At 39.7% G+C, this 18,244-nt stretch overlaps 1 protein-coding gene across 1 annotated transcript in view; it reads left to right on the plus strand.

The window, feature by feature from the left end:
• Positions 1–3,164: 3,164 nt before the first annotated feature.
• The window catches only part of ANAPC1 (anaphase promoting complex subunit 1), a 98,403-nt gene continuing 83,323 nt past the window's right edge, over positions 3,165–18,244 (plus strand). Inside the window, 7 exon segments of the mRNA XM_043604003.1 lie at positions 3,165–3,416; positions 5,152–5,388; positions 7,174–7,335; positions 13,529–13,580; positions 13,805–13,905; positions 14,558–14,640; positions 15,950–16,023. Of these exon segments, the coding sequence (XP_043459938.1) occupies positions 5,176–5,388; positions 7,174–7,335; positions 13,529–13,580; positions 13,805–13,905; positions 14,558–14,640; positions 15,950–16,023 (685 nt within the window). The 5' untranslated portion in view covers positions 3,165–3,416; positions 5,152–5,175.

The following is an 18,244-nucleotide window of genomic DNA, read 5'->3' on the forward strand; positions in this document are numbered from 1 at the left end:
TGTGCAGGCCCAGAAAGGAAGGGCAGAGAGGGGGCTGCTGTAAGGGCTCAGAAGAGAGGGAGAACCTGGCATACATTTCATTCTCCGCCAAAATGGGTAGTCTAAAGCCTTATACTTACCAGACAGATATTGGAGACTGTAGTGGGCTGCTTCTGAGAAGACTCCCAGTGATCCCTGCTTCCTTATGTAATCCTTCCCCAGCCCTGAGTGTGATTCCTTTTAACCCTCAAAGGTGATTAGATGTCACTTTTGTGACTAGACTAAGGTTGTGACTTCTTGCTAGTAAATGCTATTGCCTTCTTGGCTTGCATGCTTTGATGATATTGGGGAACACCACAGGGATTGTGCGTGGCTTCTAGTTGCTGAGGACAGCCTCTTGCTGACAGCCAGCAAAATGCTGAAGCCATTAGTCCTAGAACTACAAGAAACTGAATTCTGAGTGAGCCTAGAAGCAAAGCTTTCCCCAGTAGAGCCTTGGATGAGACCATACTCCAAGCAACACCTTTATTGCAGTCTTGTTAGACCCCAAGTGGAAGACCCATCTAGGCCTGGACGCCTGACTCATAGAAATGGTGACATAATAAATACATGTTATTTTAACCCATACATTTTGTGGTAATATTATTATGTAGCAATGGCTACTAATGCAGAGACTTGCATTTTTTTTTTGTCACAAATAGATTAAAAGTGAGAAATGGGGATTTTATTCAATTTTTTTGGCGTGCCAATTATATATGGGGAATTTTGCTAATTACTGGGTAAGTACACCAACAGAAGAGGTCTACTTTATAATACTGGATACATCTGTATCTGTATCCAAAATGCAATCTCAGGAGCCCTACAGATAATCCATGTTCATTTGGAGGACATGACAGAAGTGTGGTGAGTTGGTTGCCTGTAGGAGTCTACACCAGGGTTCGGTGTTCTGAGCCAAGTGGATGCCTCAAACGCTAGAAGAAAATGGGAGGATGATGGAGGTAACAGATGACCATTTTCTAAAACTCCTGGATTTGTGGTTTGGACCCCTATGGGCAGAGGTTAATGGCAGAAGCTAGAAGATTTCCTTTCTTAGGAGACTTTGTCAGACCATGAGTCCAAGCCATGCTGTCACTGACACTGGAATGCTGCAGGGGTGCACCTGAGGAAGGATGGTCTTTGGGAGTACTGGAGGGGAAATGTCCACATTGACCTTGGTGTCCTCACAGAGCACATCCGCTGAGGCCACAGAGAAACATCTTGAGAATTTGTGACCAACAAGGGAACACCCAGGAGGGAGAGCTGAGTGAATGCTTCCAGTGACTTGCTTTACAGATTGGATCATTAGCAGCATGAGAAACTCTTTAATGGATTGTGCTGCTTGTGTTCCCTAAAAGATAGAGCCAGAGGCAAGTGTGATGAGTGCTGATGCTTTCCTCCAAGCTGGAGAGAATGAAGGGAAGGAGCAGGGAAGGCTAAGAAGTCCTGCATGGATGCTGCTTCACAACGGGCTGACTACACATCAGTAGTCTCCTTGGCAGGTGGCCCACTCAGCCACAGACATGTCTTGACAGGTGATACAGAGAAACCATTCCTTACAGTCGTCTATCTGAGGGAGAGGAAAAGGGAATTTATTTGTGTGGCTCCTTTCTGCCTCATTCCTACTGACCAATTTGCCTTGATCAAAATCTGATCCCTGTATCAGGCCAGGGAAGTCTGGGGATATTTTGTTTTCAAGCAAATGACTATAGTGAAAGACAGATCTCCTCAAACTTCTAAGAGAGTCTCTGTCTGAGTCCATTTGGGCTGCCATAACCAAAATACCATAAACTGCCTGGCTTTACAAACAGCAAACATTTATTTCTCACAGTTCTGGAGTCTGGGACGTCTGAGATCAGGGCACTGGTAGATTGAGTGTCTGGTGACACCTGCTGTCTGTTCCATTGATAGCTGTCTTTTACTGTGACTTCGCTTGGTGGGTGGCAGGAGACAGGGAGTTCTGTGAAGTCTCATAAAAAAGCACACTGGGGTGCCTTTTTTCAGCTCAGGTCATGATCTCATGGTTTGTGAGTTCGAGCCCCGCGTCAGGCTCTGTGCTGACAGCTCGGAGCCTGGAGCCTGCTTTGGATTCTGTGTCTCCCTCTCTCTCTGTCCCTCCCCTACTTGTGCTCTGTCGCTCTCTCAAAAATAAATAAACATTAAAAAAATTTAAAAAAAAGTACACTAATCCCATTCATGAGGGCTCCATCCTTATGATCTAGGCACCTCCTAAAGGTCTTATTTCCTAATGCCATCACATGGGGCATTAGGTTTGAACGTAGGAATTTTGGCAGGACAAACATTCAGTCCTCAGTAGCCGCTTTCCTGTTGGAGTGAAGGCTTCTGAGAAAAGGCATTTGAGCCAAACCCTGAAGGCTAACATTATAAATAAAAAGCCGTGATACCAGACCACGAAGTGCAAAGTGTGTTTGGGGAAACCCTAGTGTACATAAAGTTTCAGCCAACTTTACATTTCTGGATAAAGAACTTGAACTATTTTTTAGGCAATAGGACGCCTATCAATACTTTTAACCTAGAGATATCATGCAATGGGAGATCAGAGCTCAAGAAAGTTTTCTAGTTTCTGTAAGTGTGGTATTGTACAGTTGAATCCACACCGGGGTGGGGGTGGGGGTAATAAAAACTAGGGTTCTTAATCTGGGTCTATGAATCGCATAGAAGTGTCTGTGAAGCTCAGAAATTGCACGCTACGTTTTTGTCGGGGCCTCCATAGCGTTCATCAACTTTTTAAAGGGTCCAGACCCCAAAAAGTTAAAGTGCACTGGCAAAGAGAGAAAATCCGCATGTCCCTCCCTTTCTGCCCCAAGCCTGGAGTACAATACCTCCCATTTGGGGGTCTGGAGATTGGAGTGAAACTGGCCAGAATATTTCCTAATTCAGAGTTAAGAGCAGTTCAAGCTTGTTATGACATAACCTGGAGAAGATCTGGACGCCAGGAGGAGGCCCATCACGGCACAGGTTCTGGCAAAGGCGCCCAGGGTTTCCACACCTTCGCTAGGCTCCCAAGAGAGGTTGAAAAACACAACTCCTTTCTTCCTGCAACTGCGCAGGCGCTAGGACCAAAGTCCCGCCGCGCGCCTCCCGCGACGCCCCACCGCGCCCCGCCCCTGCGCGAGGCAGGACGGGAAAGCAAAGATGGAAACGTCCATTTGAACATCTCGCCTGAGTGGCTTCCCTGCACGCCTGCTTGTCGTTCGCAGTCGCGTCCGTAGCTGCTGCCCATTCTTCCTCCGGAATAGGGGAGGGAGAGGGAATGAGAAGTGGCAGCGGCCGAGGAGTCACCGTGACCGACCCCACCGCTGCCCTCGGGCCCCCTCGGCCCCCGCGCCTCCGGGGAGCAGCCGGGGCTCGCCGCGCCTGACGCGTCCCGAGTTACACAGGTGCGGGCTCGGGCCCGCAGCGTCCGGTGATTCACCACATGTCTTACGACCTCGCACCCGCCCCGAGGTTGACCTGCATCCGGTGACCGGAGGGCTGGGAGTCCAGGGGCAGGCCCTAGGCGCCCGTTTGCGCCAAGGGGTTCTCGGCCTGCGGGCTGGGCTTTCCGGGGTGCACCTCCCCGCTCCACTCCTCGTTGACTTCCTTCCTGAGCTGGACGCGGTGTCCCATGTGGGCCTCAGCTTCTCTACGGCTCCTTGCTTCTCGGACAGAATTTTCTGAGGCCCAGGGGCTTAGCTTTTTGGTTTCACCTAACCCTAAGGAGGCCGAGGAAGCGTTGCCTTTTTGCGGAGACTCTACGCAAGATGCGTTTCCTGTGTTTGGGTCTCCTCTTAGGGCAGTTTTGTGGTTACCTCTGGCAGGGTAGTTTTTGTTCCTACTAACCAATGTTCATATCTTGATTTATCTTATTAATGTAACATAGTACTTTTATTTGTAGCTTTGTTGCTCTAATGAGTAAACGTAAAAATTTGGGGTACTTTAAAAGTATTAAAGATGTTCTAATCGTACAAAAAGATATTGTACTGTTAAATTAATTCTGTAATAATGTAATTTTCTTGAAGATTTGATAGAATAACATTTTGAAATTGCACAACTGAAGTTGGACAAAGTCACAAGGTTAATGCTGGCCATCCTGTTGACTAGGAAATAGGAAGACCAGCTGAGTTTTGTTGTTTTCTTGTAAGTTTTGTAAGGCACGTTATTAGTAGTGTCCTAAGTTCAAGTGTTCTCAATTCTGAATTTTAGCAGGAGGAAATAAGTGCCACGATTGTGACATACAGTTATCTAAGGAATGTTGATTCACAGCAAAATAGCTTTGCAACTCTGCTGCATAGAAACTACAGAGGCTTTGAGATAGTGCAGCAATGAAAACTACTGATGGCAAAAAAACCTCAGATGAGAAATCTGTGTCAAATTTAATTGCATTCTTAATTGTGAGTGTTTTTCAGACGCTAAAGGTTATCTGTAGTGGTTTTCAGACGCTAAAGGTTATCTATACGTTTGTTCTGATTTCTGTGTTCAAGGATTGCAGTTTAAATGTGATGCTGCAAAACCTATTTCTAATGTAGGTGTTGTCTCAGAGACAGAACTGGCATCCACCTGATATACCACCTTATAGAATATTGGAATTTTATTAGTTGTCAATTACTGTATGTAGCAGTGTTTTGGAGGTAAAGGAGCGTTTTTCCATCTAGAGCTCATCTACATCTTTGCAGTAATGAGCTGTACTGTAATAGATTGTGTTAATTAAAAGCTAGCACTCTTAAATTTGCTATAAGCATGACTTTTCCATGGCCAGGGTTATTCATGCCTTGGTTCTGGTTTCACCAAAAATTGGAATTGGTTGTAGTTATATGTTTAAGTGAATTGGCATGTCAAAACTGCTGATGACATTTGATTTGATAGTTTGTTAGGTCTTTTGTGGACTGGTCTACTAAAAGCCGTATTTCAACTTCTGATGAGTTAGAGGTAACGTGTTTTTGTTTGTTTCATTCCAATATGCCAGTGATCCTTTAGGTATGCCTTTCATGGAATCTGGAACGCCCTTTGATATTAATGATTACATGTACATCTATATAATATGATAGGATTAATGACTCTTTTGTTTACTTTTATGATCTTTATATTCTGGTTTTGACTCTAGAAGCTGACCAGAATGTGTTTGAATTCATGCAGAAATAATGTTGATATTTGGAACCGATGTCGAACTTCTATGAAGAAAGGGCAACAATGATTGCAGCCGGGGATTTGCAGGAATTTGTTCCTTTTGGTCGAGACCACTGCAAGCACCACCCTAATGCTTTGAACCTTCAGCTTCGCCAGCTGCAGCCAGCCTCTGAGTTATGGTCTTCTGATGGTGCTGCTGGCTTGGTGGGATCCCTTCAGGAGGTTACAATCCACGAGAAACAGAAGGTTCCATTAAGTTTCCCATTATATTTTTGAAATTAGAGTTATGTGATCTATTTATAATTTAAGGTTACTCGGATGCAACTGAGGAATGAATATAATGCTACTTGGGGGGTAGAGATTCAGATTTGGTAATTACAGTAAAAGCTAGAATAATTACATTATTGTATTATGGTGTCATAGCTGTTTAGACATGTATAACTCATGATTTCATAATGGAAGTCAAATTCAGTCGTATGGTTATGGTCTATTTTGTTTTTATTTTTTATAAAGTTTATTTATTTATTTTGGGAGAGTGTGCCTGCCAGCGGGGTGGGGGTGGCAGAGGAGAGGGAGAGAAAGAGAGAGAGAGAGAGAGAAAGAGAAAGAGAGAGAAAGAGAATCCCAAGTGGAAATCCTGTGCTGTGCAGAGCCTGATGCTCAATGCAGGGCTCAAACTCACAAACCATGAGATCATGACCTGAGCTGAAATCAAGAGTTGGATGCTCAACCGACTGAGCCACCAGGCTTGATTATGGTCTATTTTGAACCTCTTTCTCTTTGCTTAGTATGTGGAGACCAGATTTCATGTTATTTGATGAGTAGATGGTAGAGTTAGAAATGGTCCCTGCCGCAAAAGACCTGGGTGTTTCTTCTTTTTTTAAAATTAAGTTAAATTTAATTTAATTTAATTAGAGAGAGAGTGAGCGAGAGAGTGTGCACTTGAGTCGGGGAGAGGGGCAGAGGGAGAGAGGGAGAGAATCTTAAGCAGGCTCCATGTTCAGTGTGGAGCCTGACACGGGGCTAGATCCCATGACCCTGGGATCACAACCTGAGGCGACATCCAGGGTTGGATGCTCAACTCACTGAGCCACCCAGGCACCCCAAAACCTGAACGTTTCTAGAGGAGGAAACAAATGCCATACAAATAGATAGTGTAGTAATTCTTTTTTTTTTTTTTAAATTTTTTTTCAACGTTTTTTATTTATTTTTGGGACAGAGAGAGACAGAGCATGAACGGGGGAGGGGCAGAGAGAGAGGGAGACACAGAATCGGAAACAGGCTCCAGGCTCTGAGCCATCAGCCCAGAGCCCGACGCGGGGCTCGAACTCCCGGACCGCGAGATCGTGACCTGGCTGAAGTCGGACGCTTAACCGACTGCGCCACCCAGGCGCCCCAGTGTAGTAATTCTTAAATAGGGGAGTGAGATACAAGTGTGTGTCAGAAAATCAGTCTTTCCTGCCTTCCATTTTCTTATCCCTTTGGGATAACAAAATCTCAGGGAGGGGAGGCTTATGTAGTTAGAAATCTAAACCTTTCTCACTCCCATTCATTTTGATGGGTAGGACAAGGGGAGGAAGGTGAGTGTATATGTTGTTGTGAAACTGGGAAATAAGCATTGTGTATAAATTCCACCAGTGATTCCCACGTGTACTTCACTGCTCCCTTGCATCACCCCCGTATATGCTTAATATACCTTTTTTTGTGTCCCAAGTATGTCGGTTTCATTTTAGGATCTATAGATAAGGTATAAGATTTGTTGATAAGGCGTAACATTTTTGGCAGAATAATATATTAGTATAAGGCAGTTAATAGAATTTTTGAGTAAATTCTTATTCATAAAATCCTGTAAGATTTACACACCCACTATGTTAATCGGTGGCATCAAACCTTCTAAGAGCTGGGTTTGGATTGTGTCTTACTCCAGAGAGAGAGTAAGAGACTTCTATTAGGATGACTGTTTGATTTAATGTCTTGTCTACAATTGAGAAAGTGCTTTATTAACCTGTCTTACATGTATTAATTTTTAAGGAAAGCTGGCAGTTAAGGAAAGGTGTCAGTGAAATTGGAGAAGAAGTGGATTATGATGAGGAACTCTACGTGGCTGGAAATATGGTGATCTGGAGCAAAGGAAGTAAAAGCCAGGCATTAGCTGTTTATAAAGCATTTACAGTTGACAGTCCTGTTCAGCAGGTGAGTTGATTTGAATTTTAGCGTTTGGTTGATTATTTAACACTTAAATACAACAAACTTTTGTATTAAAATGTAACAGAAATGATGGGGTGCCTGGGTGGCTCAGTCGGTTAAGCGTCCAACTTCAGCTTAGGTCATGATCTAATGGTTTGCAAGTTCGAGTCCCGTGTTGGGCTCTGTGCTGACAGCCCAGAGCCTGGAGCCTGCTTCATGTTCTATGTCTCCCTCTCTCTCTGCCCCTCCCCTACTCATGCTGTCTCTCTCTGTCTCTCAAAAATAAATAAATATTAAAAAAAAATTTAAAAAAAAAAAATTTTTTTTTAATTTAACAGAAATGATAAAAACATAGCATAACGATCCCAGCAACTGGATGTATATTTTAACATGTAGTAAAGATGATAGGAAAATAAAAATTTCATTTGTTTTCTATATCATCACCTTTTTTATGCTATCTTTTGTCAGTTTAAGGATAATCTTTAAACATCGTCCTTGATTAATTTGATTTATTATAAATAAAAACTTATAAGACATTCAGGATACAAAAATATTTTAACACATGATGACTATGATTGCAGAATATCGAATAAAAAAGATTGGGCTCATAGTAATACTAAAAGAGTAAGGGAAAGGAAATCCCTAGTTTGCTATCATTGTAGTTGGCTATTAAAACCAATTCTATTCTGAAATTGGTAATTAAAAGGAAAGAATTAAACATTTGCCCTGCCTTTTTGGAAGACATGCAATTCATCTCCAATTAATGAAGGAAAACCCATATTTATAGTAGACCAGTGAATAAATAAGGGAATGGTAGAATTAGAAAATCACCATTTTTTTAAAATAAGAATTTATTTAATGTGTTTTTTAATTTACATCCAAGTTAGTTAGCATATAGTGGAACAATGATTTCAGGAGTAGATTCCTTAATGCCTTAAGACGTTTTCTTTCTTTTTTTTTTAAAACAATTTTTTTAATGTTTATTTTTGACAGAGAAAGAGAGACAGAGCATGAGTGGGGGAGGGGCAGAGAGAGAGGGAGACAACAGAATCTGAAGCAGGCTCCAGGCTCTGAGCTGTCAGCACAGAGCCCAACGTGGGGCTCAAACTCACAAACCGTGAGATCATGACCTGGGCCGAAGTCAGGCGCTCAACCAACTGAGCCATACAGGCGCCCCAACCTTAAGACGTTTTCTAGTCCTTACCCTCAAAGATGGTTTTCAGAGGTAGGTAAAGATAGAGAAGGCTTACTTATCAATATGGGAAGGAAATAAATGGAAAAAAAACCCTGAATATATTCCTGGACAGAATCAAGATTCAAAATGAGTTTGACAGACTTGGATATAGAGTAAAACAAATGAAATAAGGCTTAGATATGGTTAGGATTAATAGAAAGGCCGGAAGCTGAATCAGAGATTGTTATAGCTGTAGAGATCCTGTTTTGAATTCAAAGAATTAATTGAATTAATTCAAATTGGAGAAGATGGCCTTTAATAGTTTCTCACATAGAAATTCTCTGAAAAAGTTTTAGTTGACTGCATGTCGCTATGAACTGTGGCCTTTGCTGGACAGACATAAAAGCAGCAAACAAATCCATTGATATTGGCTGGCCTGATCACACTTGGAACATGGGTCTACTCTTTTTTTTTTTTTTTTTTTCTTTTAATTGACATCCAAATTAGTTAGCATATAGTGCAACAATGATTTCAGGAGTAGATTCCTTAATGCCCCTTACCCATTTAGCCCATCCCCCTTCCCACACCTCCTCCAGCAACCCTCAGTTTGTTCTCCATATCTATGAGTCTCTTCTGTTTTGTCCCCTTCCCTGTTTTTTTTAAAAAATTTTTTTTTTCAACGTTTATTTATTTTTGGGACAGAGAGAGACAGAGCATGAACGTGGGAGGGGCAGAGAGAGAAGGAGACACAGAATCGGAAACAGGCTCCAGGTTCTGAGCCATCAGCCCAGAGCCTGACGCGGGGCTTGAACTCACGGAGCGCGAGATCGTGACCTGGCTGAAGTCGGACGCTTAACCGACTGCGCCACCCAGGCGCCCCCCTTCCCTGTTTTTATATTATTTTTGTTTCCCTTCCCTTATGTTCATCTGTTTTGTCTCTTAAAGTCCTCATGAGTGAAGTCATATGATATTTGTCTTTCTCTGACTAATTTTGTTTAGCATATTACCCTCCAGTTCCATCCACGTAGTTGCAAATCATTCTTTTTTTTTTTTTTTTAAATTTTTTTTTTTTCAACGTTTATTTATTTTTGGGACAGAGAGAGACAGAGCATGAACGGGGGAGGGGCAGAGAGAGAGGGAGACACAGAACCGGAAGCAGGCTCCAGGCTCTGAGCCATCAGCCCAGAGCCTGACGCGGGGCTCGAACTCCCGGACCGCGAGATCGTGACCTGGCTGAAGTCGGACGCTTAACCGACTGCGCCACGCAGGCGCCCCGCAAATCATTCTTTTTGATTGCCAAGTAATACTCCATCGTATATATATATACACCACCTTTTCTTTATCCATTCATCTGAAAATCACCATTTTTTAGCATCCAAGGTAATTACTGATTCAGACAAAGATCGTAAATGGACACTAACACTTTTGGGTAAAACGATATGACCATGGCACCAAAGTGTTGCCCTCTGGATTGTTTGTAATGTGGAGGGACAATATATCTCTACTTTGGAGGTATCTGTTATTCTCCACCTCAACCAGATTGATTGAGTTTATCATCAATGATAGTGGGACAGAGGAGTGATACGCGCCTCCAGCTGTAATGCAGCACGGGGTATGGTGATGTCAACCTACTACCTTTTCTTCTCAAATACTTAACTTGAATATCTAGACCTAATTTTCAATTATAGGAAATAATGGGGACTAGAGGATCAATTTGTAAACTATCATGAGATGAGAAGTGGGTTGGAGGTGTAGATGAAACAAGAATGGCCAAAGGTTGGTAATTATTGAAGCTGGCTGATGGGACTTATGTTACTCTGTTTACTTGATATATGTTTAAAATTTCCCATAATAGAAAATTTAAAGAAAAAACACCATGAGAAAACAATTGGGGGCACAGTCTAGATTCTGGTCTCTTTAGAAAGTCAGGGAGAAAGAAAAGAAGGTGGAGACTTGTCTAGATTAAAAGGAGACTAAAGGGACATCACCAAATGCAATATTTTTTGAAACTTGTTAAGTGAACTTTGAATCCTGGTTCTAGAAAATCAGCTAAAAAAGACAGTTTTGGGAAAATTTGAAAATTTGAAAAAGTTGCAAATGGAATGGATATTAAGTGATGTTCAAAAATCATTTTTTTCTTAGGCAGGATAATGGCTTTGTGGCTATATAGGAAACCATGTTTATTTATAGGAAGTGCATGATGAAGTGTTTAGGGGTAAAGTGTCATGATGTGTAATTCAAATAGTGTCCCCTCAATCCCACGTGAACACAAATGTATGTATATAAACAGATATGGCAGACTATTAATAATTTAGATTTAGGTGAGACAGATGTTCAGTGTAAAGAGAGTGATGGAAGAACATGACTTTGTCTAAATTCAGAATGGCTGTACTCAGGGTGTGGCCAAGGGTAAATGCTGGCAGGTATTGGATAGATCCGAACTTAAACTCATATGTGAACCAAGGAATTTGTATTTTATTTTATTTTTTTTTTAACGTTTATTTATTTTTGAGACAGAGAGAGACAGAGCATGAACAGGGGAGGGGCAGAGAGAGAGGAAGACACAGAATTAGAAGCAGGCTCCAGGTTCTGAGCCATCAGCCCAGAGCCCTACGTGGAGCTTGAACTCACAGACCACGAGATTGTGACCTGAGCTGAAGTCGGACGCTTAACCGACTGAGCCACCCAGGCGCCCCAGGAATTTGTATTTTAAACTGTATGCAGAAGGCAGCTTATCCCCTACTTTGCAAATGGAAAGTACACGATCAGTTTTGTATTTTGAGAAGTGATTAGTTTGGTGGGAGCATATAGGACTGACTGGAGAGACTGTTGCCTGGAATACTGTTTGGTGGTGGTTCAGCCGAAAGAGATCGGCGCCTGAAGACAATGGGGAGATGGAGGCGAGAGACAAGGCTGAGGGAAATAGGTAGAGAGAGGGCAAGCGACTTCTTAGATATTAGGGGTAAAGGAGACTGAAGTATCTAGTTTTACAGCCTGGGAGGGTAGAGTTTCATAAGAGGAAGTTGAGACTGAGGTACAGTGCAGACTTTGGACATTTCAGATTGGAGTGCAGCTCTGGTGCCTGTTTTTCTCTGAACTTGTATTTGCTAAAATGTCATTAAAAACCCCTACAACTCAACAACAGCAGAGCAAGCAGTCCAATTAAAAAATGGGCACAGAACTTAAGTAGACATTTCTCTAAAGATCTACAAATGGCCAATAAGCACATGAAAAGACGCTCAACATCATTAGTTATCAGGCAAATGCAAATCAAAACCACGGTGAGATACCACTTCACACCTACTAGGATGATGATTAAAAAAACCAAAGATGACAAGTGTTGGTGAGGATGTTGAGAAATTGGAACGCTGTGCATTGCTGGTGGGAATGGAAAGTAACCACTGTGGAAAACAATTTGGTGGTTCCTCCAAAAGGTAAATATAGGATTACCATACGATCTAGGAATTCCACTTGTAGGTATATCCTCAAAAGAGTTTAAAGCCGGGAGGGGAGGGGCGCCTGGGTGGCTCAGTTGTTTGTCTGACTCTTGATTTCGGTTCAGGTCATCCCGTGGTTCATGGGTTCGAGCCCTGTGTCGGATTCTGTGCTGACAGTGAAGACCCTGCTTGGGATATTCATATTCTCTCTCTCTCTCTCTCTCTCTCTCTCTCTCTCTCTCTCTCAAAATAAATAAATTAACTAAAAAGAATTGAAAGCAGGGACTCAGACCAATACTTGTATACCAGTATTCATGGCAGTGCCCTTCACAGTAGCCGGGAGGTGGAACCAGTCCAGGTGTCCAAAAACAGATGAATGGATAAGCAATGTGTACTGTATACTTACAGAGGATTATTATTCAGCCTTAAAAAATGCAGGAAATTCTGATACTCCAACATGGCAAAACATTGAAAGTATGGTAAGGTAGACACAAAAGGACAAATCCTGTGTGATTGCAGTTTCATGAGGCTCTTAGAAGAGGCAAATTCATAGAGACAGAAAGTAGTATAAAGGTTACTAGGGGCAGGGAGGAGGGAGAAATGGGGAGTCAGTTTTTAATGGGTACAGTTTCTGATTGGGGTGATGAGAAAGTTCCAGAAGTAGATAGTGATGAGGTTGTACAACATTGTGAATGTGTTTAATGCCACTGAATTTGTACACTTACGGATGGTTAAAGTGGTAAATTTATATCTTACTACAATTACAAAAACATACAAAATGCCATTAAACAATTTCAATGTGATTGTTAAGCATGCCAGTTGAAGTCTAATGGCTTTTCCTAGTTTGAATTTTACAAGCGGGGCCTTTAAGGAAAATGTTAATTTTTCTAAAGATTTTTTCTTTTTCTCTTTTCTCTTTTTTTTTTTTTTTTAATGTTTATTATTTATTCTTGAGAGAGACAGAGTGAGAGTGGGCAGGGGCGGAGAGAGGGAGACACAGAATCTGAAGCAGGCTCCACAGGCTCTGAACTGTTGGCACAGAGCCTGACACAGGGCTCGAACCTACAAGCATGAGATCATGACCTGAGCTGCAGTTGGACGCTTAACCGACTGAGCCACCCAGGCGCCCCTAAAGATTTTTTCTAAAGTGAGTCTAGGACAGTCTAAGAATGATGAGATCATTATGTAAGTCTGGAGATTATAAAATAGGTTGGCAATTTTGAACTCTTACGATAACCTTTTGGCTTTGTATAGTAAGCTTTACTAATGTAATCACCTATAATAGAGGGTGGGCCATTATTGGAATTGACTTTTGCTGCAGGGCTTCTGTCCAGTAGGTTTTTGGATTTTCGTCTTCCCTTCTCTTTTCCTAAAACTTATTTGCAAACATAGTTTGTCTTTCCTTATAATATTTATCATTAATTAAGTCTAATTTTATCATCTTTTTTGTTCCCATGGTGTATTATATTGAGCTGATGAGGAGGGACAGGTATGATGCAGGTGTCATTGCTATTAGTCAGATGCCATTAGTGAATAGGTTATCATTTAGATACAGTTTTCTCAGGTAAGCATTTTGTTTTGATTTTAGGCATTGTGGTGTGACTTCATCATATCACAGGATAAATCTGAGAAGGCCTACAGTAAGTTTCTTTTTGAAATTTCATTTCATCTTACTCTAAATGTTTCTCTGCTTGTGTTTTTTGTTGCTGTTGTTGTTCAAAATATGTAGTCACTAATAATAGTGGTTCAACCCATGCATTTTTATATGGTACATTAAAGAATTTGTGCTGTTGGGAATTGGCAGTTTCTGATTGTTGGGATTTTTTTTTTAATGAATAAATCTTGTTGTACCCTTTTTTTTCAGGTAGTGATGAAGTAGAAAAATGCATATGTATATTGCAAAGCTCATGTATTAACATGCATAGCATAGAAGGAAAGGATTATATAGCTTCTTTACCTTTCCAGGTAAGTTGAGTGTTTCACTGTTTTTGTATTTTGTTGGAGAATATTCTGGAATTAATTGGTTGTAGAAGTATTGCTGTTCTTATATCTTGTAGTAATCAAGAATGTTATTTTTATTAAAGTAACCAAATTTTAATAGCTTTAATATTACTATTTTTCCATCCTTTGCACAAAAAATAAATTATTTACTGAAGTAAATTGAATTATGGGTTTTTTCTCCTGAGAGATTTTTTCAGTTTAAATTTTAAAAAGAAATCATTTTGGAATATTAAAGCACATAAGCAATAGTAGTCTTTTTCCTGTTTCTCATCATCTTTTTCATACCTAGTGCTATTGTTAAAATTTTATCACATTGTCATTTTGGTACTAGTATTAGCCAGTGGCAGGGATTTCTGATTGAGCTCTTGCTTAGATTTGATTTTGTCTTGGACTTAAAAAAAAAAAAAATGTATATATATATGTGTGTGTGTGTGTGTGTACACATATATATGTACACATATATACGTATACACACATATATATATCGTTAATGATCATGTTTGGAAAAGCTTTTATTAAATTGGAAGAAAATCTAATGCTCTATAGTTTCTTAAGCACATGTTATGAAGAGTAGTTTCTTTTACTTCTGTTTTTTTCCTATCCTTTTACCTGATAGGTTGCAAATGTTTGGCCCACCAAATACGGGTTGTTGTTTGAACGAAGCAGTTCTACACATGAGTTACCTCCAGGTCCACCCAGGTATTCAGCTTACTCAGTTCAGTATATTATTGTTCAGGCTTTTTTGATGTTTTGAGGTAAAATTTTTCACCTAAAAGTTTGGGATGATGATAATTTCCATGAGCTCTATTTCTGACTTGGCACTGAATTATTTCTGCTTCCTCCCATCCGCTTCACTTCATAGTAAAATTAAACAACCACATACTATAGATAAAAAGACTCAGTTCTTAGCGCTGTCATTTTTTCACTGTGTTACTTTGGGCAGGTCATTAGAGCTTTCTTAGCTTTAGTTCCCTTAGCTGTTACAGAAGTACGATCATTTACTCTTAGGATTTATGCAAAGATTAAATGAGCTAATGTATGTAATCTTGAAATAGGACTTAGTACATATTAGGTGTGCAGTAAATGGTAGGTGCTTATTAGTAGCATCTTTACCTTGTTTCCCTAATTGTGAGCTTACTGAAGGGCATGAGCATACAGTACCTGTCATAGCCTGGTACAAGTAGTGGACACTTGTATGTATGTTTGTATGTATTTTTAAATGTGTATTTTTGAGAGAGAGATGGACAGAGGATCTGAAGTAAGCTCTGTGCTAACAGCTTTAATCCTTACAGCGCAGAGCCTGACATGGGGCTTGAATCCACCAACTGTGAGATGATCATGAACTGAGCGGAAGTCGGATGCTTACCCGACTGAGCCACCCAGGCCCCCCCCCCACCCTTTTTTAAAAGTTTATTGACGGTTTTTAAAAAATTGCTTAAAGATTTTAATCTTGCTGTGTTTAGATAGGTCTGTTTTTTTTCTCTTCTTAAAAGTCACTCCTTAAAACAATGCCACCTTTTTATTTACTTGAAGTTTTCCTTCCCTTTTTGTTTTGTTTGTACTTCTTTGTAAGTTGGTATAAGACACTAAATTTCTTTCTTAGTTGTCAAAGACACACTGCCACTAAGAGAGGTTAAAAAAAAAAAAGACCGCCTTATGCTTATTCATTACTCTGTTCTGTAATGTGATGACTGCTGTTTGGAGATATTCCCTGGGCTGTACTGATTTCCATGAGAGAGAGAGAGAAAGAGAGGGAGGGAGTGTGTGTGTGTGTGTGTGTGTGTGTGTGTGTGTGTGTATGCACAGAATTACCATGTATAAGAGGAGGGATTTCTAGGAATGAAATAGAAGATACTGGGAAAAGTTTAGAGGGTTGCTTTTTGAGGCGACAGGTTTCTAGTTGCTTGTGGAATCTGGAGAAGGTACTTTTTTGCAGGCAAAGTGTAAAATTTGCATACAAATGGAATCATTTTGTGTTGGTGATTGATTTATATCTGTTTATTACTAGAGAACCTTTACCCACTATGTTCAGCATGCTGCATCCACTAGATGAAATAACCCCACTTGTTTGTAAATCTGGAAGTAAGTGTATTTTTATAAGTTCTTTCATAGAGCTTTTTTTTTGAGTTTGGGGGATAGGAAATTGAAGGAACTTTATATGAAAATTGGGCTTGTTTTATAGAAATAATATAGTTTAAACATTTTTATTATGAAATTTATACTAAAGCAAGATCTTCTTGAATACCATGTTTTAACAGTTATTCTTTTATTAAAAATAGGACCTGTATGGGGCGCCTGGGTGGCTCAGTTGGTTAAGCGTCTGACTTTGGCACAGGTCATGATCTCATGTTTGTGGGTTTGAACCTTGTGTTGGGCTCTGTGCTGACAGTTCAGAGCCTGGAGCCTGTTTCAGATTCTGTGTCTCCCTTTCTTTCTGACCCTCCCCCATTCGTGCTCTGTCTCTCTCTGTCTCAAAAATAAATAAACATTAAGAAAAAAAATAGGACCTGTAATCAATCAGCAATATTGATATACTTGCTAACCTACCTGTAGATGGCTCTGGACTCTGTTCCTCAGTAATTAATAAGTAAATAAATAATACTTTGATAAACTTGTTTTTTGTTGTTGTTGAGGAAAAAATTGTAGTTTATTCAGCCTGTATGTACTATATAATTTTAGTGATTCACTTTCTCTGTGCATAATGAAATAATTTGCTGAGATGCAGAACTTTTAATACTTCTTACAGGTATTTCTAGATGCTTATTTTAATAATTTAAATGTGACCAAGTGTGATAAATAATTGTAAATAATGAGGACTTGAAAACTGAAACAATGTTTATATATGTATATTAAAAAAATTTTTTTTAAACGTTTTTCATTTATTTTCGAGAGACAGAGAGACAGAGCACAAGCAGGGGAGGGGCAGAGAGAGAGGAAGGCACAGAATCTGAAGGAGGCTCCAGGCTCTGAGCTGTCAGCATGGAGCCTGACATGGGCCTCGAACTCACGAGCCGTGAGATCATGACCTGAGCTGAAGTCAGTGCTTAATTGACTGAGCCACTCAGGCACCCCAAAATGTTTATATTTTTTGACCGATTTGGGACTTTATCCAAAGCACACAATATGAAATTTCATTGAAGTTTTAATCTTTTGTATCAGGGCTTGGCAGACTACAGCGCATGGGCTAAATCCAGCCAATAGCTTGTTTTTGTAAGGCTTATGTTTTTATGTTTTTCAAGTTTTTATGTTTTTAAAGGGTTGTAGAAGAAAACATGCAGAAATCAGTACGGGTCCACAGAGCCTAAGCTATTTATTCTCTGTTTTTTGTTTGTTTGTTTGTTTGTTTGTTTTTTTTAGAGAAAAGCGTGTTAGTAATTCTATATTATATTGGTAACAGTTACAACCTAAATAAATATGTTAGAGTCTGTGACTGAATGGTGTGAAGCCATTATTGATCATATTTTTGAATAATATTTAATGATTTCAGGAATTGCTTACTCATAATGTTAAATAGAATATAAAACTGAATACAGTATGATTCTAATTTTGTAAAAGCATAAAAAGTTCTTACATATATAGGAGAAAACACTAGGAGGAATACTCCCTAATATGTTAATAGTAGATATTTTGAGATGGTGAAATTATGAGTGGTTTTATTCATTTCTTTATGAAATACTTCTTATTTTTATAAAATAATTATTTAAAACTTAAAAAATATTTTAACTGAGAGGGAATCATTGAGGAAGCTGGCTAATAAGGTTATAGAAATCAATTCAGGCTACTATAGAAGTAAAAGCTAAACTCACTAGGAAAAACTTATTTTGCATATATACTCAGTGTGTGTGTGTATATATATATATATATATTTTTTTTTTGCATATATACTCAGTAAATAGTAGTGTACTGTTCAACTCTGTTAGAATAGTTATTATAAAGGACAGATTTCATACAGAAGAAGAACAGTAAAGCAGTGAAACTTGGCAGAATATTTGATTGCAATTTTCAAATCAGTCAGCTGTTGAGTAGTCACAGACCTTCTACCTGTGGCTGATTTAATGGTGAGTAGGCACAGATTTTCATCATTGGATTGCATGTATGTGGAATTGAAACTGGTAACACTCTTATCTTTAATGTATTTTGAGGGAGTTGGTACCCAAAGTAAATTTATTAAAAATTCAGGGTGGTTATATAATTGTATATAATTATATACAAGATATATAATTATACGTAATAAATACACACAAATATATATTATATGTAAAATACATATAATCACAGATTTTGTGTCTTAACTGGCTTGGTT

The sequence above is a fragment of the Prionailurus bengalensis genome, chromosome A3 (assembly GCF_016509475.1).
Source record: "Prionailurus bengalensis isolate Pbe53 chromosome A3, Fcat_Pben_1.1_paternal_pri, whole genome shotgun sequence".
NCBI classification, from domain to species: Eukaryota; Metazoa; Chordata; class Mammalia; order Carnivora; family Felidae; genus Prionailurus; species Prionailurus bengalensis.